The 26,735-nt window shown below is 48.5% G+C and overlaps 1 protein-coding gene across 1 annotated transcript in view; it reads right to left on the bottom strand.

Moving 5' to 3' along the window:
* Window positions 1–26,735, bottom strand: part of LOC115122491 (neuropilin and tolloid-like protein 1) — a 216,956-nt gene that overhangs the window by 48,561 nt on the left and 141,660 nt on the right. Inside the window, exon 7 of the mRNA XM_065019269.1 lies at window positions 12,874–13,102. Within this exon, the coding sequence (XP_064875341.1) occupies window positions 12,874–13,102 (229 nt within the window). The remainder of the gene's footprint in view (window positions 1–12,873; window positions 13,103–26,735) is intronic.

The following is a 26,735-nucleotide window of genomic DNA, read 5'->3' as shown; positions in this document are numbered from 1 at the left end:
GGTTGACTCCTGAGAACAGAGGGTAGGGATGTAGGGGTTGACTCCTGAGAACAGAGGGATGTATGGGTTGACTCCTGAGAACAGAGGGATGTAGGGGTTGACTCCTGAGAACAGAGGATGTAGGGGTTGACTCCTGAGAACAGAGGGATGTAGGAGTTGACTCCAGAGAACAGAGGGTCGGGATGTAGGGGTTGACTCCTGAGAACAGAGGGATGTAGGGGTTGACTCCTGAGAACAGAGGGATGTAGGGGTTGACTCCTGAGAACAGAGGGTAGGGATGTAGTGGTTGACTCCTGAGAACAGAGGGATGTAGGGGTTGACTCCTGAGAACAGAGGGATGTAGGGGTTGACTCCTGAGAACAGAGGAATGTAAGGGTTGACTCCTGAGAACGGAGGGATGTAGGAGTTGACTCCTGAGAACAGAGGGATGTAGGAGTTGACTCCAGAGAACAGAGGGATGTAGGGGTTGACTCCAGAGAAGAGAGGGTAGGATGTAGGGGTTGACTCCTGAGAACAGAGGGATGTATGGGTTGACTCCTGAGAACAGAGGGATGTAGGGGTTGACTCCTGAGAACAGAGGGATGTAGGGGTTGACTCCTGAGAACAGAGGGATGTAGGAGTTGACTCCAGAGAACAGAGGGTCGGGATGTAGGGGTTGACTCCTGAGAACAGAGGGATGTAGGGGTTGACTCCTGAGAACAGAGGGATGTAGGGGTTGACTCCTGAGAACAGAGGGTAGGGATGTAGTGGTTGACTCCTGAGAACAGAGGGATGTAGGGGTTGACTCCTGAGAACAGAGGGATGTGGGGTTGACTCCTGAGAACAGAGGAATGTAAGGGTTGACTCCTGAGAACGGAGGGATGTAGGAGTTGACTCCTGAGAACAGAGGGATGTAGGAGTTGACTCCAGAGAACAGAGGATGTAGGGGTTGACTCCAGAGAAGAGAGTGTAGGATGTAGGGGTTGACTCCTGAGAACAGAGGGATGTAGGGGTTGACTCCTGAGAACAGAGGGATGTAGGGGTTGACTCCTGAGAACAGAGGAATGGGGTTGACTCCTGAGAACGGAGGGATGTAGGAATTGACTCCTGAGAACAGAGGGATGTAGGAGTTGACTCCAGAGAACAGAGGGATGTAGGGGTTGACTCCTGAGAACAGAGGGTAGGGATGTAGGAGTTGACTCCTGAGAACAGAGGGTAGGGATGTAGGAGTTGACTCCTGAGAACAGAGGGTAGGATGTAGGAGTTGACTCCTGAGAAGAGAGGGTAGGGATGTAGGGGTTGACTCCTGAGAACAGAGGGATGTAGGGGTTGACTCCTGAGAACAGAGGGATGTAGGGGTTGACTCCTGAGAACAGAGGGATGTAGGGGTTGACTCCTGAGAACAGAGGGATGTAGGGGTTGACTCCTGAGAACAGAGGGATGTAGGAGTTGACTCCAGAGAGCAGAGGGTAGGGATGTAGGGGTTGACTCCTGAGAACAGAGGGATGTAGGGGTTGACTCCTGAGAACAGAGGGATGTAGGGGTTGACTCCTGAGAACAGAGGGTAGGATGTAGGGGTTGACTCCTGAGAACAGAGGGTAGGATGTAGGGGTTGACTCCTGAGAACAGAGGGTAGGATGTAGGGCTTGACTCCAGAGAACAGAGGGATGTTGTGGTTGACTCCTGAGAACAGAGGGATGTAGGAGTTGACTCCTGAGAACAGAGGGATTTAGGGGTTGACTCCTGAGAACAGAGAGATGTAAGGGTTGACTCCTGAGACCAGAGGGATGTAGGGGTTGACTCCTGAGAACAGAGGGATGTAGGGGTTGACTCCAGAGAACAGAGGGATGTAGGGGTTGACTCCTGAGAACAGAGGGGTGTAGGGGTTGACTCCTGAGAACAGGAGGGATGTAGGGGTTGACTCCTGAGAACAGAGGATGTATGGGTTGACTCCTGAGAACAGAGGGATGTAGGGTTGACTCCTGAGAACAGAGGGATGTAGGGGGTTGACTCCTGAGAACAGAGGGATGTAGGAGTTGACTCCAGAGAACAGAGGGTCGGGATGTAGGGGTTGACTCCTGAGAACAGAGGGATGTAGGGGTTGACTCCTGAGAACAGAGGGTAGGGATGTAGTGGTTGACTCCTGAGAACAGAGGGATGTAGGGGTTGACTCCTGAGAACAGAGGGATGTAGGGGTTGACTCCTGAGAACAGAGGAATGTAAGGGTTGACTCCTGAGAACGGAGGGATGTAGGAGTTGACTCCTGAGAACAGAGGGATGTAGGAGTTGACTCCAGAGAACAGAGGGATGTAGGGGTTGACTCCAGAGAAGAGAGTGTAGGATGTAGGGTTGACTCCTGAGAACAGAGGGATGTAGGGGTTGACTCCTGAGAACAGAGGGATGTAGGGGTTGACTCCTGAGAACAGAGGAATGTAAGGGTTGACTCCTGAGAACGGAGGGATGTAGGAATTGACTCCTGAGAACAGAGGGATGTAGGAGTTGACTCCAGAGAACAGAGGGATGTAGGGGTTGACTCCTGAGAACAGAGGGTAGGGATGTAGGAGTTGACTCCTGAGAACAGAGGGTAGGGATGTAGGAGTTGACTCCTGAGAACAGAGGGTAGGATGTAGGAGTTGACTCCTGAGAACAGAGGGATGTAGGGGTTGACTCCTGAGAACAGAGGGATGTAGGGGTTGACTCCTGAGAACAGAGGGATGTAGGGGTTGACTCCTGAGAACAGAGGATGTAGGAGTTGACTCCAGAGAACAGAGGGATGTAGGGGTTGACTCCTGAGAACAGAGGATGTAGGGGTTGACTCCTGAGAACAGAGGGATGTAGGGGTTGACTCCTGAGAACAGAGGGTAGGATGTAGGGGTTGACTCCTGAGAACAGAGGGAGGATGTAGGGGTTGACTCCTGAGAACAGAGTAGGATGTAGGGTTGACTCCAGAGAACAGAGGGATGTAGGGGTTGACTCCTGAGAACAGAGGGATGTAGGAGTTGACTCCTGAGAACAGAGGGATGTAGGGGTTGACTCCTGAGAACAGAGGGTAGGATGTAGGGGTTGACTCCTGAGAACAGAGGGTAGGATGTAGGGGTTGACTCCTGAGAACAGAGGGGGATGTAGGGCTTGACTCCAGAGAACAGAGGGATGTTGTGGTTGACTCCTGAGAACAGAGGGATGTAGGAGTTGACTCCTGAGAACAGAGGGGGATTTAGGGGTTGACTCCTGAGAACAGAGGGAGATGTAAGGGTTGACTCCTGAGACCAGAGGGATGTAGGGGTTGACTCCTGAGAACAGAGGATTTAGGGGTTGACTCCAGAGAACAGAGGATGTACGGTTGACTCCTGAGAACAGAGGGGTGTGCCAGGGGTTGACTCCTTTGAACAGTGGTAGGGATTTACAGGGGTTGACTCCTGAGAACAGGGGATGTAGAAGGTTACTTTACTCCTGAGAACAGAGGGATTAGGGGTTGACTCCTGAGAACAGAGGGATGTAGGGGTTGACTCCTGAGAACAGAGGATGTAGGAGTTGACTCCATTGAGAACAGAGGGTCGGATGTGGGGTTGACTCCTGAGAACAGAGGGATGTAGGGGTTGACGTCCTTAGAACAGAGGGTAAGGGATGTAGTGGTTGACTCCAGAACAGAGGATGTAGGGGTTGACTCTGAGAACAGAGGAAGGGGTTGACTCCTGAGAACAGAGGAATTTATCCATGGGTTGACTCCTGAACAGGGATGTAGGAGTTGACTCCTGAGAACAGAGGGCTGAGGAGTTGACAGTACCTAGAGAACAGGGGATCTAGGGGTTGACTCCTGAGAACAGAGTTTTCTTGGTCAAACACCTGCAGAACAGAGGTATGTAAGGGTTGACTCCTGAGAACGGAGGATGTAGCGGAATTTTCCGTTTGAGAACAGAGGGATGTAAGGAGTTGACTCCTGAGAACAGAGGGATGTAGGGGTTGACTACCTGAGAATAGAGGTAGGGATGTAGGAGTTGACTCCTGAGAACAGAGATGGTAGGGATGTAGGAGTTTTTCCTGAGAACAGAGGGAGGATGTAGGAGTTGACTCCAGAGAACAGAGGATGTAGGGGTTGACTCCTGAGAACAGAGGGTAGGGAAAGGGGTTGACTCCTGAGAACAGAGGGTAGGGAGTGGGTGTTGCACTAAGAGAACAGGGGTTGGGGTTGACTCCTGAGAACAGAGGGTAGCTTTAATTGACCCTGAGAACAGATTTTAATGGACTTGAGGGAGTTTTAACTGAGAACAGAGCATTTAGGGTAGCGACTTGCAGAACAGAGCTAGGGAGTAGGGTTGAGCTCCTGAGAAGAGAGGGTAGGGAGTGGGGTTGACTCCAGGAACAGAGGGTAGGGATTCAGGAGTTGACTCCTGAGAGAAGAGAGGGTTTGTGGGGGTTGACTCCTGAGAACAGAGTTTAGGGATGTAGGGTTGACTCCAGAGAACAGTGGTAGGATGTAGGGGTTGACTCCTGAGAACAGGTGGATGTAGGGGTTGACTCCTGAGAACAGAGGGATGTAGGAGTTGACTCCAGAGAGCAGAGGGTAGGGATGTAGGGGTTGACTCCTAAGAACAGAGGGATGTTTGGGTGGGGTTGACTCCTGAGAACAGATGGGATGTAGGGGTTGACTCCTGAGAACAGAGGGTAGGATGCGGGGTTGAGTCCTGAGAACAGAGGGTTGAACACCAGGGGTTGACTTCTGAGAACAGAGGGTTTAATGCAGGGGCTTGACCCAGAGAACAGAGGGATGTTGTGGTTGACTCCTGAGAACAGGGGATGACAAGTGCCTGAGAACAGAGGGATTTAGGGGTTGACTCCTGAGAACAGAGAGATGTGCGGGTTGACTCCTGAGACCAGAGGATGTAGGGGTTGACCACCTGAGAACAGAGGGATGACAGGGGTTGACTCCAGAGAACAGAGGGAAAGGAGAACAGAGGGTTGTAGGGGTTGACTCCTGAGAACAGAGGGTAGGGATGTAGGGGTTGACTCCTGAGAACAGAGGATGCTCCGTTGACTCCTGAGAACAGAGAGGATGTAGGGGTTGACTCCTCGGGAGAACAGAGGGATGTAGGGGGTCTGACTCCTGAGAACAGAGGGATGTAGGAGTTGACACCTGGAACAGAGGGGGGAAGGGGTTGAGAGAACAGAGGGATGTAGGGGTTGACTCTGAGAACAGAGGATAGGGGTTGAGAGAACAGAGGGTAGGGATGTAGTGGTTGACTCCTGAGAACAGAGGGATGTAGGGGTTGCCTGAGAACAGAGGGCCCTGGGGTTGACACCTGAGAACAGAGGAATGTGAGGAGTTGACTCCTGAGAACGGAGGGATGTCAGGAGTTGACCCAAGAACGTGGGCACGCTCAGGAGTTGACTCCAGAGAACAGAGGGATGTAGGGGTTGATGGTTCCAGAGAAGAGAGGATAGGTCTAGAAGGATGAGAACAGAGGGATGAGGGTTGACTCCTGAGAACAGAGGGATGTGCCTTGACTACTGAGAACAGAGGAAAGGGTTGACTCCTGAGAAACGGAGGGATCAAGGAAGGTCATTCTGAGAACAGAGGGATGTAGGAGTTGACTGGCCAGAGAACAGAGGGATTCAAGGGGTTGGAGAGAACAGAGGGATAGGGATGTAGGAGTTGACAGGGAGGGAACAGAGGGTAGGTTTTTTTCAGAAGGGTGACTCTCGCCTCTTGAAGAAAGGGTAGGATGTATGGGGTTGACTCCTGAGAAAGAGGGTCAGGGATGTGGGGTTGACTCCTGAGGTGAGGGAGGGAGGGAGGTCACCGGAGATGACTCAAGAACAGAGGGTAGGGAGCGGGCAGTTGTCCTGGGCGGCAGGTTGACTCCTGAGAACAGAGGGTAGTCATCTGGAGGGTTGACTAATGAGAACAGAGGTAGGGAGTGGGGGTTGACTCCTGAGAACAGAGGGTAGGGAGTGGGGGTTGACTCCTGAGAACAGAGGGTAGGGAGTCGGGGTTGACTCCTGAGAAAAGGTAGGGATGTGGAGTTGACTCCTGAGAAGGAGAGGGTAGGGAGGGGGTTGACTCCTGAGAACAGAGGGTAGGGATCCTAGGAGTTGACTCCTGAGAAGAGAGGGTAGGGAGTGGGGTTGACTCCTGAGAACAGAGGGTAGGGATGTAGGAGTTGACTCCAGAGAAAGATGGGTAGGATGTAGGGGTTGACTCCTGAGAACAGAGGGTAGGGATGTAGGAGTTGACTCGCAAGAACAGAGGGTAGGGATGTAGGAGTTGACTCCTGAGAACAGAGGGATAGGGGACCTGAGAACAGAGTCAAAGGATGCAGGAGGGGGAGAACAGAGGGATGAGGGGTTGACTCTGAGTAAAGAGAGGGTTGGAGTGGGGTTTGACTCCTGAGGGAACAGATGATAGGGATGAAGAGGAGTTGACTCCTGAGAACAGAGGGAAGGAGTTGACGGCCTGAGAAGAGAGGGTAGGGCAGTGGGGTGACTCCTGAGAACAGAGGGTAGGGATGTAGGAGTTGACTCCAGAGAACAGAGGGTAGAGGAGTTGCAAGAGGTTAGTGGAAGAACAGCATCTATGTAGGGGTTGACTCCTGAGAACAGGGGGAAGGGATGAGGAGTTGAGGTCAAAAGGGTAGGAGAGGAGTTGACTCCTGAGAACAGAGTGTAGATGAGGAATGAGTCAAGAACAGAGTGGGGAGGGGTTGACTCCTGAGAACTGTGAGGGATGTGAGTTGACTCCTGAGAACAGAGCTTATCAAGGCATCAAGCTCATTGATGACTCTGAGGGAACCAGAGTGGGATAAATGATAGGATGTTGACTTGAGAACAGGGCTGATGTAACTGTGACAGCATGGAATTCAAAGGAGCGATAGACAGATGGGTAAAGGGAGAAAGAGAATGACCCTGAGAACAGAGGGATGTAGTGTTGACTCCTGAGAACAGAGTGTAGGGATGTGGGTTGACTCCTGAGAACAGAGGGTAGGGTGTTGGGGTTGACTCCAAGAAGAGAGGGATGCCAGGAGTTGACTCCTGAGAACAGAGGGTAGGGGATGGGGTTGACTCCTGAGAAGAGATCGGGAGTTCCAGGAGTTGACTACCGGAGAACTGGGATGTAGGAGTTGACTCCTGAGGACCACCAGGATTAGGAGTGACCCTGAGAAGAGTGTGGTAGGTTTGTATGGTCTGTGCAGAGAGGAGAGAACAGGGATGACAGACACATAGTTGACAGGCTAGAGAACAGACGCTAATGCAGAGGAGATTGAATGACAAGTGGACTACACGTCTCGAATGTTAAGAACAGAGGGTAGGGATGTAGCAAGAATCTAATTGACTAAAATGATTAAAATGATACAGTACTGAGTGAGGTAGGATGTAGGAGTTGACACTCCTAAACAGAGGGATTCCGTTGAGTGTGGGTTTCTACAATGCTGAGAGGGTAGGGAGCTGGGGGTTGAGCTGAGAACAGAGGGTAGGGATGTTAGAGTTGACTCAATTATCTGAGAACAGAGGGATGTAGGAGCTGACTCCTGAAGAAAATCGCTAGGGAGTACACAATTATCTTTGAGAACAGAGGGTAGGGATGTAGGAGTTGAGCTCCAGATCAAACAAATCACACCGTTGGGACTGTAATGAAAGAAATGAAAAGTTGACTACCTGTGAAGAGAGGGAAGGGATGAATGCGAAAGTTGACTCCTGACGTTGGCTGGCTGTTGGGATGTAGGAGTGTCTCCTGAGAACAGACAAAATATGTGGCTAGCTAACCTGAGAACAATTAAGATAATCACTCTAAGACTACACACTCTAAATGTACAATTATCTTGAGAACAGCAGTGACAACTATGTAGCTAGCTTGACTACACTGAGAACAGAGTCGGTCAGGGAGTGTGAGGGGTTGACTCCAGTGCTACAGAGGGATGAACGTATGCTAGCTGGCTAGAGGGTAGGAGATGGGGTTGACTACGAGAACAGAGGGATTATCACTCTAAGACTCCACACTCTAAACACACAATTATCTTTGACTACTGAAGACAGCAAAGACAGAGGGATGTGGGGGTTGACTCCTGAGAACAGAGGGTAGGGAGTGGGGGTTGACTCCTGAGAACAGAGGGTAGGGAGTGGGGGTTGACTCCTGAGAACAGAGGGATGTAGGGATTGACTCCTGAGAAGAGAGGGATGTAGGAGTTGACTCCTGAGAAGAGAGGGATGTAGGAGTTGACTCCTGAGAACAGAGGGATGTAGGAGTTGACTCCTGAGAAGAGAGGGATGTAGGAGTTGACTCCTGAGAACAGAGGGATGTAGGGGTTGACTCCTGAGAACAGAGTGTAGGGAGTGGGGGTTGACTCCTGAGAACAGAGTGTAGGGATGTAGGAGTCGACTCCTGAGAAGAGCACATTGGATAAGAACAAACTATTTAAATGAATTAAAGTCCACCAGTCCCAATTCACATACATTATTTTGAATGATTCTGGACGTGCACATGTTCTGGTTTAGTGCATCAAAGGATTGTAGTCAGTCCCCAAGCCATCCCGTTTATCAGGAGCTGCATGCAGAGTGTTGTGAGCAGCAGTTCACAGTGCATGCAACCCGTCTCCAGTAGGATCTGGTTAGAGTGTATGGTGGCTGCGCGTGTTTAAACTATGGTTATTTACAGGCTGTGGAAAGGGAAGTGGTAACACTCACACACACGCACACACACACGCACGCACGCACACACACATGCGCACACACACATGCACACACACACGCACGCATGCGCAAACAAACGCACACATGCACATGCACACACACACACACGCACACACACATGCACACACACGCACGCACACACGCACGCACAGGCACGCGCACACACACACACACGCACACACACATATGCACACACACGAGCAGCACACACACACACACACACAGATGTATACATTCAAATGCATGCGGCATTAAACCACACTGCTGTCTGGTACAGAGGAGCCCATTAAACCACACTGTTGTCTGGTACAGAGGAGCCCATTAAACCACACTGTTGTCTGGTACAGAGGAGCCCATTAAACCACACTGCTGTCTGGTACAGAGGAGCCCATTAAACCACTCTGCTGTCTGGTACAGACGAGCCCATTAAACCACTCTGCTGTCTGGTACAGAGGAGCCCATTAAACCACACTGCTGTCTGGTACAGAGGAGCCCATTAAACCACACTGTTGTCTGGTACAGAGGAGCCCATTAAACCACACTGCTGTCTGGTACAGAGGAGCCCATTAAACCACACTGCTGTCTGGTACAGAGGAGCCCATTAAACCACTCTGCTGTCTGGTACAGAGGAGCCCATTAAACCACTCTGCTGTCTGGTACAGAGGAGCCCATTAAACCACTCAGAGGGTAGTGCGTACAGCCTAGTACATCACCGGGGCCAAGCTTCCTGCCATCCAGGACCTCTATACCAGGCGGTGTCAGAGGAAGGCCCTAAAAATGTTCAAAGACTCCAGCCACCCCAGTCATAGACTGTTCTCTCTGCTAGCGCACGGCAAGCGGTACCGGAGCACCAAGTTTTCGTCCAAGAGGCTTCTAAACAGCTTCTACCTCCAAGCCACAAGACTCTAGAACAGCTAATCAAATGGCTACCCAGACTATTTGCATTAACACCCCCCCCTTTTACACTGCTGCTACTCTCTGTTTATTATCTATGCATAGTCACTTTAACTCTCCCTACATGTACATATTACCTCAATTACCTCGACTAACCGGTGCCCCCGCACATTGACTCTGTACCGGTACCCCCTGTATATAACCTCGTTATTGTTATTTTACTGCTGCTCTTTAATTATTTGTTACTTTTATTTTCTATGTTTTACTTATCTATTTTTTACTTCACTTTTTTCTTAAAACCTCTTAAACACCATTGTTGGTCAGTAAACATTTCACTGTATTGTCTACACCCGTTGTATTCGGGGCGTGTGACAAATACAATTTAATTTGAGTTGCTGTCTGAGGTAGAATCACCTGAATGATGGAAGAGGGTTTCCATCCCTGATCCCAGGGGAATAATAACAGCCCGAATTAGGACTCATCTCCCTCTCTGTCTGACTGGGTATCTGACTGGGTATCTGACTGGGTTTCTGACTGGGTTTCTGACTGGGTATCTGACTGGGTTTCTGACTGGGTTTCTGACTGGGTGTAACGGCTTTCTTGTGGAGAAGGAGAGTCGGACCAAAATGCAGCGTGATGATGATTCATGATATTTTAATGAAGGAAAAAACTATACATGAAGAAACTACAAAAAAATGAACTGTGAAAACCGAAACAGCCCTATCTGGTGCAAACACAAAGACAGGAACAATCACCCACAAAACACTCAAAGAATATGGCTGCCTAAATATGGTTCCCAATCAGAGACAACGATAAACACCTGCCTCTGATTGAGAACCACTCCAGATAGCCATAGACTTTGCTAGATAACCCCACTAAACCACACACCCAATACCTAACAAAACCCCAAGACAAAACACACCACAATAAACCCATGTCACACCCCGGCCTGACCAAATAAATAAAGACAAACACAATATACTTCGACCAGGGCGTGACACTGGGTTTCTGATTGGGTTTCTGACTGGGTATCTGACTGGGTTTCTGACTGGGTATCTGACTGGGTATCTGACTGGGTTTCTGACTGGGTATCTGACTGGGTATCTGACTGGGTATCTGACTGGGTTTCTGACAGGGTTTCTGACTGGGTTTCTGACTGGGTATCTGACTGGGTTTCTGACTGGGTTTCTGACTCGGTATCTGACTGGGTTTCTGACTGGGTATCTGACTGGGTATCTGACTGGGTATCTGACTGGGTTTCTGACTCGGTATCTGACTGGGTTTCTGACTGGGTATCTGACTGGGTATCTGACTGGGTTTCTGACTGGGTGTCTGACTGGGTATCTGACTCGGTATCTGACTGGGTATCTGACTGGGTATCTGACTGGGTTTCTGACTGGGTTTCTGACTGGGTATCTGACTGGGTATCTGCTGAGACACTGTTAGTGTTTCAAGGCTATTAAACAGCGACTTTTGTCTTTAGTCTACAGGCTGTACCTGAGGATCAGCTGAAGAGAGATGTGGTATACCTGCACATTGCCGGGTTCTACCTGCATGTTTAAATAGTGTTGATGGTGTTGCTCTGTGGTTCTGAACGCAGCTCTAGCAGACGGACCTGCTGGGTATCGGTTGAGTGACTTAGGCATCAGTGTTACCGGGGCAACGGCACAGCCTGGCTTCATTCAGTGGATAGGCCTCAAAAAGTGGGAACAACTGCACTGCCTATTCTCACACACACACACACACACACACACACACACACACACACACACACACACACACACACACACACACACACACACACACACACACACACACACACACCGATCTAACACTTTTGTAGCTTATGTAGATCTGTGTGTGTGTGTGTGTGTGTGTGTTATGAAAACTCTCAAGCAGCATTAAGAGACGATACTCTCCCTAATAGAATGCTTCCTCTCCAGAGCTGTTTAAACACTCGTAAAGCCACATGAGATAGTTAGACTGCACCTCTGCAGTCTGTCCTCAGCGGTTTGGCCCAAGCCCATTCCCTCGGGAGCTAACTCTACAGTCAATGAACACACACACACACATACTATCTGAGAGAGAGGAGGGTGGAGGGAGAGAGGAGGTGTGGAGGAAGAGGGAGAGTGAAGAGAGAGAGGAGAGAGAGAGAAACAATTGGAAAGGAAGAGAGAAAGATAGAGAGAGGAGGGGTGTGTCACGTCTACTCCCTCTCCCCCTCTCCGGCGCACGACGTCACCAGTTGTCTCATCATTACACACACACCTGCCAGCATCGTTAAGTGCACCTGCACCTCATGACACTCCCCTGAACGCATCACTTCTAGGATGACCTCCCCTGTATCTGTCTGTCCCTTCGGTTCTGTCCCCAGGCACTATTACTTGTATTTTTCATGTCCAGACGCTACTCTTGTTTTGTATTGTTCCATGTTTATTGTATTATTCAATTCATCCTCAGTACTTACTTCTCGACTCCCAGCGTCTGTGTTACAGGGTGGAGGGAGAACGAGGGAAGAGAGAAGACCATTCCCTCGGGGGCTAACTCTACAGTCAATGAACCCAAACATTTAAACTAACTAACTAACTAAACTTAAACCCTTGAATGAGTAGGCGTTCTAAAACTTTTGACCAGTAGTGTAACATGATTCTAGCTCATACCAGCCAATCAACCATTCAAGAGGATATGAACACAATCAACTGAAGTGTTACAAAATCAGTAAAGCAGATTACAGTTATGCACATATCTCTCTCTCTCTCTCTCTCTCTCCCCTCTCTCTCTCTCTCTCTCTCTCTATTCTATATATATATATATATAATTACTTAAAAATCATACAATGTGATTTTCTGGATTTTTGTTTTAGATTCCGTCTCTCACAGTTGAAGTGTACCTATGATAAAAATTACAGACCTCTACATGCTTTGTAAGTAGGAAAACCTGCAAAATCAGCAGTGTATCAATATATATATATATATATATATATACGCTCCTGTTTTTATTTAATGGCCGCCACTACGTGGGTTGTTATGGGGTCTGTTTAACACTGCAGACATGGGGTCAGGGGGTCACGCTATGAGTGTTAGGGGTTCGTTCATGTACCCTATCCATACATTAATGTAGGTCATCTGAACCTTCCCCACTAGATTGTTCATTTTCCAGTAAATGTCTTGACTGCATAGCTTTTCCATTGACACAACATACATAGCCAATGTATCATGATGACTGGTCTAGCAACACGCATCTGTGTATTTCCGGTCAGCCCTGCAACACTGCCAGGATATGAGTGAATGTGTATGTGCACATCACCAACAGTCTTACGTTCTTGGAAGGTGGTGAAGAGTATCCTGAAGTGGCTCCTTCTGCTGCCCTGGTCGGCCCACATCCTGATCACCCCCGTGGTGGACACCAGCATCACGTCGTTGGCCACCGTAGAGCAGAACTTGTTCTTCAGGTCCTCCACGGACGCACTGCCGTCGTACACCGCCACGAAGTTACGCTTACACTCGTTACTGTTCTGCATCTCATAGTCCAGGAAACGCAGGTAGATCTGGGGGTGGAGGGAGAGAGGAGGGGTGGAGGGAGAGGGAAAAGAGAGGAGAGAGAGAGAGGGTGGAGGGAGAGGGAAAAGAGAGGAGAGAGAGAGGGTGGAGGGAGAGAGGAGAGGTGGAGGGAGAGGGAAAAGAGAGGAGAGAGGGTGGAGGGAGAGGGAAAAGAGAGGAGGGTGGAGGGAGAGGGAAAAGAGAGAGAGAGAGAGAGGGTGGAGGGAGAGAGGAGAGGTGTGAGGGAGGGGAGAGAGAGTGGAGAAGAGGGAAAGAGAGAGGAGAGAGAGAGAGAGACAAATGAAGGGTTAGGAGAAAAGAGAGGAGGGTTGAGGGAGAGGAAAGAGAGGAGGGTGGAGGAAGAGGGAAAGTGAAGAGAGGAGAGAGAGAGAAGACAAATGGAAGGAAGAGGAGATAGAAGAGAGGAGGGTTGAGGGAGAGGAAAAAGAGGAGGGTGGAGGGAGAGTAAAGAGAGGAGGGTGGAGGTTGAGGGAGAGGAGGGGTGGAGGGAGAGGGAAGAGAGAGGAGGGTGGAGAGTGAGGGAAGAGATGAGGGTGGAGGGAGAGAGAAGGGGTGGAGAGTGAGGGAAGAGAGGCGGGTGGAAGGAGAGAGAGAGACTATTTGCACATCATTACAACACTAATATGATACTCGAAATGTCTTTACAATCACAAAAATGTCTAAATAATAATGTCTACAGTTCATTTTATTCTTTATTTCCCTTTTGTTTATTATCTATTTCACTTGCTTTGGAAATGTAAACATATTTTTCCCATGCTAATAAATCCCTTCAATTTAATTGAAATTCAATTGAGAGAGAGAAGGGGTGGAGGGTGAGTGAGAGAGGAGAGGTGGAGAGAGAGGGAGAGAGAAAGTGTGGAGGGAGAGAGAAAACAAATGGAAGGAAAAGAGAAAGAGCGCGAGAGAGAGAAAGACAGAGAGAAAGATTATTATATATATTATCTACCTCACTTGCTTTGGCAATGTTAACACATGTTTCCCATGCCAATAAAGATCAATGTTAACACATGTTTCCCATGCCAATAAAGTATTGAAACAGAGACAGAGATATGGAGGTTTCCCATGCCAATAAAGTTGATGGGAGAAAGCAGGAAGAGAGACAGAGATAGGAGGGGTTGAGGGAGAAAGAAGGAAGAGAGACAGAGATAGGAGGGGTTGAGGGAGAAAGAAGGAAGAGAGACAGAGATAGGAGGGGTTGAGGGAGAAAGAAGGAAGAGAGACAGAGATAGGAGGGGTTGGGGGAGAAAGAAGGAAGAGAGACAGAGATAGGAGGGGTTGGGGAGAAAGAAGGAAGAGAGACAGAGATAGGAGGGTTTGAGGGAAGAAAGAGGAAGAGAGACAGAGATAGGAGGGGTTGAGGGAGAAAGAAGGAAGAGAGAGAGATAGGAGGGGTTGAGGGGGAGAAAGAAGAGGGGTTGAGGGAGAGAAGAGAGAGATAGGAGGGTTTGAGGAAGAAAGAGGGAAGAGAGAGAGATAGGAGGGGTTGAGGGAGAAAGAAGGAAGAGAGAGAGATAGGAGGGGTTGAGGGAGAAAGAAGGAAGAGAGAGAGAGATAGGAGGGGTTGAGGGAGAAAGAAGGAAGAGAGAGAGAGATAGGAGGGTTTGAGGAAGAAAGAGGGAAGAGAGAGAGTTAGGAGGGGTTGAGGGAGAAAGAAGGAATAGAGAGAAATAGGAGGGGTTGAGGGACAAAGGAGGAAGAGAGAGAGATAGGAGGGGTTGAGGGAGAAAGAAGGAAGAGAGAGATAGGAGGGGTTGAGGGAGAAAGAAGGAAGATACAGAGATAGGAGGGGTTGAGGGAGAAAGAAGGAAGAGAGAGAGAGATAGAAGGGTTTGAGGAAGAAAGAGGGAAGAGAGAGAGATAGGAGGGGTTGAGGGAGAAAGAAGGAAGAGAGAGAGATAGGAGGGGTTGAGGGAGAAAGAAGGAAGAGAGAGAGAGATAGGAGGGGTTGAGGGAGAAAGAGGGAAGAGAGAGAGAGATAGGAGGGGTTGAGGGAGAAAGGAAGAGAGACAGAGATAGGAGGGGTTGAGGGAGAAAGAGGGAAGAGAGAGAGAGATAGGAGGGGTTGAGGGAGAAAGAAGGAAGAGAGACAGAGATAGGAGGGGGTTGAGGGAGAAAGAAGGAAGAGAGAGAGAAGCGAAGTGGATGGGAATTGACAAGGAGACAAAGCATAAAGATATAATCTAAGAGTAAGGAGGATGAGGGATAGAGATGTGAAAAGATATCGAGAAGGAGAAATGGGTAGAGGGAAAACAGCGGGCAGGGAAAAATGGAAGAGATAAATGTTGAGTCATTCCTTCTTCCTGTATTCCTTTCAGTCGTCACATCCTCAGCAGGAAGGACAACGCCTTGCAATGACAGCTGTGTCCAATCAGATCACGATAAACGTCTTCAAACAGACTGAGAGGAGCTCTTAGGTTTGCACTCTGCATTCATGTCTGTGGGTCTGCTAGATCAAACGTGTGTCTTTACTCGACAAAACTTACAGTCATCACACACAGCACTACTGAGAGACCGGAGAAGTTGTAGATGAATCATTAAACGGTTCACTCGCTAGGTTTCATACAGTAAGACACATCCAAGTCTTCTTGTCTCCCTTAAAAGGACTGACCACTGACATTTGAGCCTCATCACAGAACTAGCACTGGAAGAAAGCAGTACGCTCACTTCTTACCTTCACACATCACAGCCAGACTGTTTGAAATATTAAACAATCAAAGTTTATTGGTCGTGGACACAGATTTGCAGAATCTCCGAAACTGCCGCCCTCCTGGGCTTTTCACGCAGGACAATGTCTAGGCTGTGGCCGTAATGCCCCCTAAAAAAAGGGTGTGGCCATTGTGCCCTTGGGCTGAATATAATAATTCCCTTCAACCCGGCTGTCAATCTCTGTGCTGCGAAAGCAGCTCTCACTCATATCACTTTCTCAGATATCTAAACTCTTATTAGCCAATGCCCGTCATGTGATCGGGTTCTTCTCACAGGCATGGCAGCTCCGAAGTAGGCTACAACAGAAGACAGACACATCGGGGATGCGACGGCACGAGTCCTTATCGATTCCCCAGGCACTTATTGAAGATGTTGGACGAACTGTCCATATTTACTGTTCTTTAACCTACAAGGTGAGTAGGCCTAACAAACAGCAAAAGCACTAGTTTATGTCAATCTACTATCACACATAGTACAAACCTTGATTTCATCTATTGGTCAGTCCTTCTGTATGATTAATTAAATATTCCAAACATACTCTGGGACAGTGGTTGGACATACTCTGGGACAGTGGTTGGACATACTCTGGGACAGTGTTTGGAAATACTCTGGGACAGTGGTTGGACATACTCTGGGACAGTGGTTGGACATACTCTGGGACAGTGGTTGGACATACTCTGGACAGTGGTTGGACATACTCTGGGACAGTGGTTGGACATACTCTGGGACAGTGGTTGGACATACTCTGGGACAGTGGTTGGACATACTCTGGGACAGTGGTTGGACATACTATGGGACAGTGGTTGGACATACTCTGGGACAGTGGTTGGACATACTCTGGGACAGTGGTTGGACATACTCTGGGACAGTGGTTGGAAATACTCTGGGACAGTGGTTGGACATACTCTGGGACAGTGGTTGGAAATACTCTGGGACAGTGGTTGGACATACTCTGGGACAGTGGTTGGACATACTCTGGGACAGTGGTTGGACATACTCTGGGACAGTGGTTGGACATACTCTGGGACAGTGGTTGGACATACTCTGGGACAGTGGTTGGACATACTCTGGGACAGTGGTTGGACATACTCTGGGACAGTGGTTGGAAATACTCTGGGACAGTGGTTGGACATACTCTGGGACAGTGGTTGGAAATACTCTGGGACAGTGGTTGGACATACTCTGGGACAGTGGTTGGACATACTCTGGGACAGTGGTTGGACATACTCTGGGACAGTGGTTGGACATACTCTGGGACAGTGGTTGGACAACAGACACGTTCCTTCCTCTCTTATCTGAAGGAACAGTACATCATGTATGCCAACAGACACGTTCCTTCCTCTCCTATCTGAAGGAACAGTACATCATGTATGCCAACAGACACGTTCCTTCCTCTCCTATCTGAAGGAACAGTACATCATGTATGCCAACAGACACGTTCCTTCCTCTCCTATCTGAAGGAACAGTACATCATGTATACCAACAGACACGTTCCTTCCTCTCCTATCTGAAGGAACAGTACATCATGTATGCCAACAGACACTGATCTTCTAGCCTTTAGATATGAATAATGTTCCTGTTCATTAGGGTTGGAGTGAGCGGTCGCATCTGCACTCGGTCTGCACTCGGTCCGCAGGTAGTATTACATTTCATTACATTTCATTATAGTACAACGGTTTGATTTGTCTAATCTTAGCAATTTCTTCTTAGCTAGCTACATAGCCGTCTTTGTATCATAGATAATTGCGTAATTATCGTATTTCGTCGTCCTAACGCAGTCTACACTGCCCTGCAGCTAGCCAGCTAGCTAACGTCCACCGTTAGCTAGTCCACCGTCTACCGATTAGCAGCACAACTATTACACTCAACTGAACGACTTGATTAGTGTAGTGTTAGCTAGCTACATAGTTGTCTTTGCTGTCTTCGTATCCAAGATAATTGTGTAGTTTAGAGTGTGTAGTTTTATGTCGTCCTTAACGTAGGAGACTCTGCTAGCTAGCCAACAGCTAGCCAACGTCTACCGAACAGAACTTCTGCACTCAACAATCCGGTCGCATTTCGCTTCGCTCCACAGGTAGTATCACATTTTTCATTTCATTTCATTACAGTACAACGGCTTGATTTGTTTGATCGTAGCTAGCTACATAGCTAGCTACATAGCCGTCTTTGTATCAAAGATAATTGTGTAGTCTAAAGCGATTTCCTAGGTTAGCTAGCCAGCTATTGTCGTTCTTTTAACGCAACGTAACGTAATCAACACTGCTAGCTAGCCAGCTAGCCCCGAATAGCAGCACAGTAGAAACTATTACACTCAACGGAACGACTTGATTAGTGTAGTGTCAACAACGCAGACAATGCCAGCTAGCCTACATAGTCAACAACGCAGCCTCTGCCAGCTAGCCTACTTCAGCAGTACTGTATCATTTTAATCATTTTAGTCAATAAGATTCTTGCTACGTAAGCTTAACTTTCTGAACACTCGAGACGTGTAGTCCACTTGTCATTCCAATCTCCTTTGCATTAGCGTAGCCTCTTGTGTAGCCTGTCAACTATGTGTCTGTCTATCCCTGTTCTCTCCTCTCTGCACAGACCATACAAACGCTCCACACCGCGTGGCCGCGGCCACCCTAATCTGGTGGTCCCAGCGCGTACGACCCACGTGGAGTTCCAGGTCTCCGGTAGCCTCTGGAACTGCCGATCTGCGGCCAACAAGGCAGAGTTCATCTCAGCCTATGCCACCCTCCAGTCCCTCGACTTCTTGGCACTGACGGAAACATGGATCACCACAGACAACACTGCTACTCCTACTGCTCTCTCTTCGTCTGCCCACGTGTTCTCGCACACCCCGAGAGCTTCTGGTCAGCGGGGTGGTGGCCCCGGGATCCTCATCTCTCCCAAGTGGTCATTCTCTCTTTCTCCCCTTACCCATCTGTCTATCGCCTCCTTTGAATTCCATGCTGTCACAGTTACCAGCCCTTTCAAGCTTAACATCCTTATCATTTATCGCCCTCCAGGTTCCTCGGAGAGTTCATCAATGAGCTTGATGCCTTGATAAGCTCCTTTCCTGAGGACGGCTCACCTCTCACAGTTCTGGGCGACTTTAACCTCCCCACGTCTACCTTTGACTCATTCCTCTCTGCCTCCTTCTTTCCACTCCTCTCCTCTTTTGACCTCACCCTCTCACCTTCCCCCCTACTCACAAGGCAGGAAATACGCTCGACCTCATCTTTACTAGATGCTGTTCTTCCACTAACCTCGTTGCAACTCCCTCCAAGTCTCCGACCACTACCTTGTATCCTTTTCCCTCTCGCTCTCATCCAACACTTCCCACACTGCCCCTACTCGGATGGTATCGCGCCGTCCCAACCTTCGCTCTCTCTCCCCCGCTACTCTCTCCTCTTCCATCCTATCATCTCTTCCCTCTGCTCAAACCTTCTCCAACCTATCTCCTGATTCTGCCTCCTCAACCCTCCTCTCCTCCCTTTCTGCATCCTTTGACTCTCTATGTCCCCTATCCTCCAGGCCGGCTCGGTCCTCCCCTCCCGCTCCGTGGCTCGACGACTCATTGCGAGCTCACAGAACAGGGCTCCGGGCAGCCGAGCGGAAATGGAGGAAAACTCGCCTCCCTGCGGACCTGACATCCTTTCACTCCCTGCTCTCTACATTTTCCTCTTCTCTCTCTGCTGCTAAAGCCACTTTCTACCACTCTAAATTCCAAGCATCTGCCTCTAACCCTAGGAAGCTCTTTGCAACCTTCTCCTCCCTCCTGAATCCTCCTCCCCCCTCCTCCCTCTCTGCAGATGACTTCGTCAACCATTTTGAAAAGAAGGTCGACGACATCCGATCCTCGTTTGCTAAGTCAAACGACACCGCTGGTTCTGCTCACACTGCCCTACCCTGTGCTCTGACCTCTTTCTCCCCTCTCTCTCCAGATGAAATCTCGCGTCTTGTGACGGCCGGCCGCCCAACAACCTGCCCGCTTGACCCTATCCCCTCCTCTCTTCTCCAGACCATTTCCGGAGACCTTCTCCCTTACCTCACCTCGCTCATCAACTCATCCCTGACCGCTGGCTACGTCCCTTCCATCTTCAAGAGAGCGAGAGTTGCACCCCTTCTGAAAAAACCTACACTCGATCCCTCCGATGTCAACAACTACAGACCAGTATCCCTTCTTTCTTTTCTCTCCAAAACTCTTGAACGTGCCGTCCTTGGCCAGCTCTCCCGCTATCTCTCTCAGAATGACCTTCTTGATCCAAATCAGTCAGGTTTCAAGACTAGTCATTCAACTGAGACTGCTCTTCTCTGTATCACGGAGGCGCTCCGCACTGCTAAAGCTAACTCTCTCTCCTCTGCTCTCATCCTTCTAGACCTATCGGCTGCCTTTGATACTGTGAACCATCAGATCCTCCTCTCCACCCTCTCCGAGTTGGGCATCTCCGGCGCGGCCCACGCTTGGATTGCGTCCTACCTGACAGGTCGCTCCTACCAGGTGGCGTGGCGAGAATCCGTCTCCACACCACGTGCTCTCACCACTGGTGTCCCCAGGGCTCTGTTCTAGGCCCTCTCCTATTCTCGCTATACACCAAGTCACTTGGCTCTGTCATAACCTCACATGGTCTCTCCTATCATTGCTATGCAGACGACACACAATTAATCTTCTCCTTTCCCCTTCTGATGACCAGGTGGCGAATCGCATCTCTGCATGTCTGGCAGACATATCAGTGTGGATGACGGATCACCACCTCAAGCTGAACCTCGGCAAGACGGAGCTGCTCTTCCTCCCGGGAAGGACTGCCCGTTCCATGATCTCGCCATCACGGTTGACAACTCCATCGTGTCCTCCTCCCAGAGCGCTAAGAACCTTGGCGTGATCCTGGACAACACCCTGTCGTTCTCAACTAACATCAAGGCGGTGGCCCGTTCCTGTAGGTTCATGCTCTACAACATCCGCAGAGTACGACCCTGCCTCACACAGGAAGCGGCGCAGGTCCTAATCCAGGCACTTGTCATCTCCCGTCTGGATTACTGCAACTCGCTGTTGGCTGGGCTCCCTGCCTGTGCCATTAAACCCCTACAACTCATCCAGAACGCCGCAGCCCGTCTGGTGTTCAACCTTCCCAAGTTCTCTCACGTCACCCCGCTCCTCCGCTCCCTCCACTGGCTTCCAGTTGAAGCTCGCATCCGCTACAAGACCATGGTGCTTGCCTACGGAGCTGTGAGGGGAACGGCACCACTCATCCACCTCTGGCCTGCTCGCCTCCCTACCACTGAGGAAGTACAGTTCCCGCTCAGCCCAGTCAAAACTGTTCGCTGCTCTGGCCCCCCAATGGTGGAACAAACTCCCTCACGACGCCAGGACAGCGGAGTCAATCACCACCTTCCGGAGACACCTGAAACCCCACCTCTTTAAGGAATACCTAGGATAGGATAAAGTAATCCCTCTCACCCCCCCTCCCCCTTAAAAGATTTAGATGCACTACTGTTCCACTGGATGTCATAAGGTGAATGCACCAATTTGTAAGTCGCTCTGGATAAGAGCGTCTGCTAAATGACTTAAATGTAAATGTAAATAATGATCCTAAGTTATATTTGTCAAAACATGACTGGTGTTTAGCCTATATATACACATTACATATACAAAATGAGTGGATTTGGCTATTTCAGCAACACCCGTTGCTGACAGGTGTATAAAATTGAGCACACAGCCGTGCATTCTCCATACACAAACATTGGCAGTAGAATGTCATTACTGAAGAGTTCAGTGACTTTCAACGTGACACTGTCATAGGATGCCACCTTTCCAACAAGTTAGTTAGTGAACTTTCTGCCCTGCTAGAGCTGCCCCCAGTCTACTGTGTGTGCTGTCATTGTGAAGCCATGGCCACACAAGCTCACAGAATGGGATTGGTGAGTGCTGAAGAGCATATCGCGTAAGTTCCAAGTTCCAAACTGCCTCTGGAAGCAACGTCAGCACAAAAAATGTTCGTCAGGAGCTTCATGAAATGGGTTTCCATGGACGAGCAGCTACACACAAGCCTAAGATCACCATGCACAATGCTAAGCGTTGGCTGGAGTGGTGTAAAGCTCGCTGCCATTGGACTCTGGAACAGTGGAAACACATTCTCTGGAATGATGAATTACTCTTCCCTATATGGCAGTCCGATGGACAAATGTGGGTTTGGCAGATGCCATGAGAATGCTAGCTGCCCCAATTGATAGTGCCAACTGTAAAGTTTGGTGGAGGAGGGTTAATGGTCTGTAGCTGTTTTTCACGGTTCAGGCCCCTTAGTTCCAGTGAAGGGAAATCTTAACGCTAGAGCATACAATGGCATTCTAGACGACACTGTGCTACCAACTTCGTGGCAACAGTTTGGAGAAGGCCATTTCCCGTTTCAGCATGACAATGCCCCCAAGCACAAAGCAAGGTCCACACAGAAATGGTTTGTCGGGATCAGAACTTGCCTGGCCTGCACAGAGCCCTGAACTCAACCCCATTGAATACCTCTGGAATGAATTGGAATGCCGACTGCGAGCCAGGCCTAACCGCCAAACATCAGTGCCTGACCTCACTAATGCTCTTGTCGCTGAAGTCCCCGCAGCAATGTTCCAACATCTAGTGGAAAGCCTTCCCAGGAGAGTGGAGGCTGTTATAGCAGCAATGTTCCAACATCTAGTGGAAAGCCTTCCCAGGAGAGTGGAGGCTGTTATAGCAGCAATGTTCCAACATCTAGTGGAAAGCCTTCCCAGGAGAGTGGAGGCTGTTATAGCAGCAATGTTCCAACATCTAGTGGAAAGCCTTCCCAGGAGAGTGGAGGCTGTTATAGCAGCAATGTTCCAACATCTAGTGGAAAGCATTCCCAGGAGAGTGGAGGCTGTTATAGCAGCAATGTTCCAACATCTAGTGGAAAGCCTTCCCAGGAGAGTGGAGGCTGTTATAGCAGCAATGTTCCAACATCTAGTGGAAAGCCTTCCCATGAGAGTGGAGGCTGTTATAGCAGAAAACTGGGGACTAACTCCATATTAATGCCCAAGATGTTGGAATGAAATGTTCAACCAGCAGGTGTCCACATACTTTTGGTCATGTAGTGTATGTAACTAAAAGTCTAATTAAAGTTTGGCTACATTTTAAGGCGCCTCCCTCATATCCGCATCGTCTGAACATGACAGGCTGTAGCTAATAGCTATCACCTACACTGTCACAAGACAAGCTGTAGCCAATTGCTATCACCTACACTGTGACATGACAGGTTGTAGCCAATAGCTATCACCTACACTGTGACATGACAGGCTGTAGCCAATAGCTACCACCTACAATGTGACATAACAGGCTGTAGCCAATAGCTACCACCTACACTGTGACATGACAGGTTGTAGCCAATAGCTATCACATACACTGTGACATGGCAGGCTGTAGAGAATAGCTACCACCTACACTGTGACATGACAGGTTGTAGCCAATAGTTATCACCTACACTGTGACATGACAGGTTGTAGCCAATAGCTATCACCTACACTGTGACATAACAGGCTATAGCAAATAGCTATCAACTACACTTTGACATGTAGGCTAATTATTTATGTACATTTACAGTTGAAGTCAGAAGTTTACATACACTTAGGTTGGAGTCATTAAAATTACTTTTTCAACCACTCCACAAATGTCCTGTTAACAAACTATAGTTTTGGCAAGTCGGTTAGGACATCTACTAATTTTTCCCATACTTGTTTACAGACAGATTATTTCACTTATTATTCACTGTATCACAATTCAGAAGTTTACAGAAGTTGACTGTGCCTTTATACAGCTTGGAAAATTCCAGAAAATGATGCCATGGCTTTAGGAACTTCTGATATGCAAATTTACATAATTTGAGTCAATTGGAGATATACTTGTGGATGTATTTCAAGGCTTACCTTCAAACTCAGTGCCTCTTGATATCATGGGAAAATCAAAAGAAATCAGCCAAGACCTTGTAGACCTCCACAAGTCTGGTTCATCCTTGGGAGCAATTTACAAAAGCCTGAAGGTACCACGTTCATCTGTACAAACAATAGTACGCAAGTATAAACACCATGGGACCACGCAGCCGTCATACCGCTCAGGAAGGAGATACGTTCTGTCTCCTAGAGATGAAACTACTTTGGTGAGAAAAGTGCAAATCAATCCCAGAACAACAGCAAAGGACCTTGCGAAGATGCTGGAGGAAACAGGTTCAAAAGTATCTATATCCACAGTAAAACGAGTTCTATATCGACATAACCTGAAGGCCGCTCAGCAAGGAAGAAGCCACTGCTCCAAAACAGCCATAAAAAAAGCCAGACTACAGTTTGCAATTGCACATGGGGACAAAGATCGTACTTTTTGGAGAAATTCCCTCTGGTCTGATGAAACAAAATATAACTGTTTGGCCATAATGACCATCGTTATGTTAGGAGGAAAAACGGGGAGGCTTGCAAGCCAAAGAACACCATCCCAACCGTGATGGAACAAAAGGAACATTTATTTTGTAACTGGGAGTCTCGTGAGTGAAAACATCCGAAAATCATCAAAGGTAAACGATTAATTTGATTGCTTTTCTGATTTTCGTGACCAAGCTACTTGATGCTAGGTGTTCATAATGTTTTGTCGCGCGATCGATAAATTTATACAAACGCTTGGATTGCTTTTGCTGTAAACCATATTTTCAAAATCTGCCATGACAGGTGGATTAACAAAAGGCTAAGCTGTGTTTTGCTATATTGCACTTGTGATTTCATGAATATAAATATTTTTAGAAATATTATTTGAATGTGGCGCTATGCAATTTCAGCGGTTGTTGATGAAAATTCCCGTTAACGGGATTGCACCCATAAGAAGTTAAAGCTTGGTCGCAAATGGGTCTTCCAAATGTACAATGACCTCACGAATACTTCCAAAGTTGTAGCAAAATGGCTTAAGGACAACAAAGTCAAGGTATTGGAGTGGCCATCACAAAGCCCTGACCTCAATCCCATAGAACATTTGTGGGCAGAACTGAAGAAGCGTGTGCGAGCAAGTTAAACAATTTGAAGGCAATGCTACCAAATACTAATTGAGTGTATGTAAACTTCTGACCCACTTGGAATGTGATGAAAGAAAGAAAAGCTGAAATAAATCATTCTCTCTACTATTATTCTGACATTTCACATTCTTAAAATAAAGTGGTGATTCTAACTGACCTAAAACAGAGAATTTTTACTAAGATTAAATGTCAGAAATTGAAAAAAAAAAACGGAAAAACTGAGGTTAAATGTATTTGGCTAAGGTATATGTAAACCTCCGACTTCAACTGTACATAGACTTTTGTTTTTCTTAACAGAATAGCTACTGTTTTTCAGTTTTCAAATCAATTGGCTATGTTGGTGCAGATGGCCTTGGTTTCCTGGCAGATTGGGCACCTCTTGAAGGCCATATGGCCTTGACCCTAATATCACGAAATTTGAACTTGAAGCTTTTGACCCTCTCCACTGCGGCCTGTCCACGTGGATGGGGGCGTGCTCTCTCTGCTGTCTCCTGTAGTCCATTATCAGCGCATTTGTTTTTTGTTGACTAAGGGAGAGGTTATTTTCCTGGCATCCGTCCGCCAGGGCCCTCATCTTCTCCCTGTAGTCTGTCTCATCGTTGGTGGTAATCAGGCCACTGTCGTCAGCAAACTTGATGATTGAGTTGGAGACGTGCATGGCCACACAGTCATGGGTGAACAGGGAGTACAGGAGGGGGCTGAGCACACACCCCTGTGGGGCCCCTGTGTTGAGGATCGGCGTGGTGGGGGTGTTGTTGCCTAACTTCACAACTTGGGGTCAGAACCATCAGGAAGTCCAGGACCCAGTTGCACAGGGAGAGACTCAGACCCAGGGCCCTGAGCTTAATGATGAGCTTGGAGGGTATTATGGTGTTGAAGGCTGAGCTGTAGTCGATGAACAGCATTCTGACATAGGTATTCCTCTTGTCCAGATGGGATAGGGCAGTGTGCAGAGCGATGGCGAGTGCGTCGTCTGTGGATCTGTTGGGGGGATTATAAAAACTGCAGTGTATCTAGGGTGTCAGATAAGGTAGAGGTGAATTGATCCTTAACAAACCTCTCAAAAACCTTTAAGGTGACAGAAGTGAGTGCAACAGGGCGAGAGTAATTTAGTTCAGTTATAAGTGGGGACAACAGACCGGGATATGGAGAGATTGAATATGTCCGTAAACACTCCAGCCAGCTGGCCTGCAAATGCTCTGAGGACGCGGCTTGGGATGCATTCTGGGCCAGCGGCCTTTGCCAGGGTTTACATGCTTTAGGTCACGTCGGCCACAGAGAATGAGAGCACACAGTCCTCGTGAGTGTCGGGGGCCCACGTCGGTGGTTCGATGTTGTTTTCCTGGAAGCAGAAAGTATTTAACTCGTCCAAGTTTGAGGCGTCAGTGTCTGTCTTTCCCTTTATGATCCGTGATTGGCTGGAGACCCTGACACATACAGTGCGTCTCATGTCTGAGCGGTTGAATTGCGACGCCAGAGACGAAAAATGTCTCCACTCCACGTCGTTTTGCTTCTCTGATTGTTCCCAGTTACCTCACCATGGTTAAATGCGGTGGTTGGCGCTTTCAGTTTTGCGTGAATGCTGCCATATGTCATTGATTTTGGTTTGGATAAGTTCTAATCGTCAGACTGTGAACATCCTCTATGCACTTCCTGATGATCCTGATGAACTCACAGAGTCAGTGTATATCGTCAATACTATTCTCAGAGGGGACATTTCACAGTCCGCGAGATCAAAACAGTTTTGAAGCCGATTGGTCAGACCAACGGTGAACAGTCCTTACCATGGGTGCTCACTGTTTAAGTTTCTGCTTATAGGTGGGGAAGAGCAGAATGGAGGCATGACCTGATTTACTGAAGAGAGGGCGGGGGG

Source organism: Oncorhynchus nerka, linkage group LG6, assembly GCF_034236695.1.
Source record: "Oncorhynchus nerka isolate Pitt River linkage group LG6, Oner_Uvic_2.0, whole genome shotgun sequence".
Taxonomy (NCBI): domain Eukaryota; kingdom Metazoa; phylum Chordata; class Actinopteri; order Salmoniformes; family Salmonidae; genus Oncorhynchus; species Oncorhynchus nerka.
The sequence above is the reverse complement of the archived record's forward strand: the minus strand, read 5'-3'. Positions and strand labels throughout refer to the sequence as shown.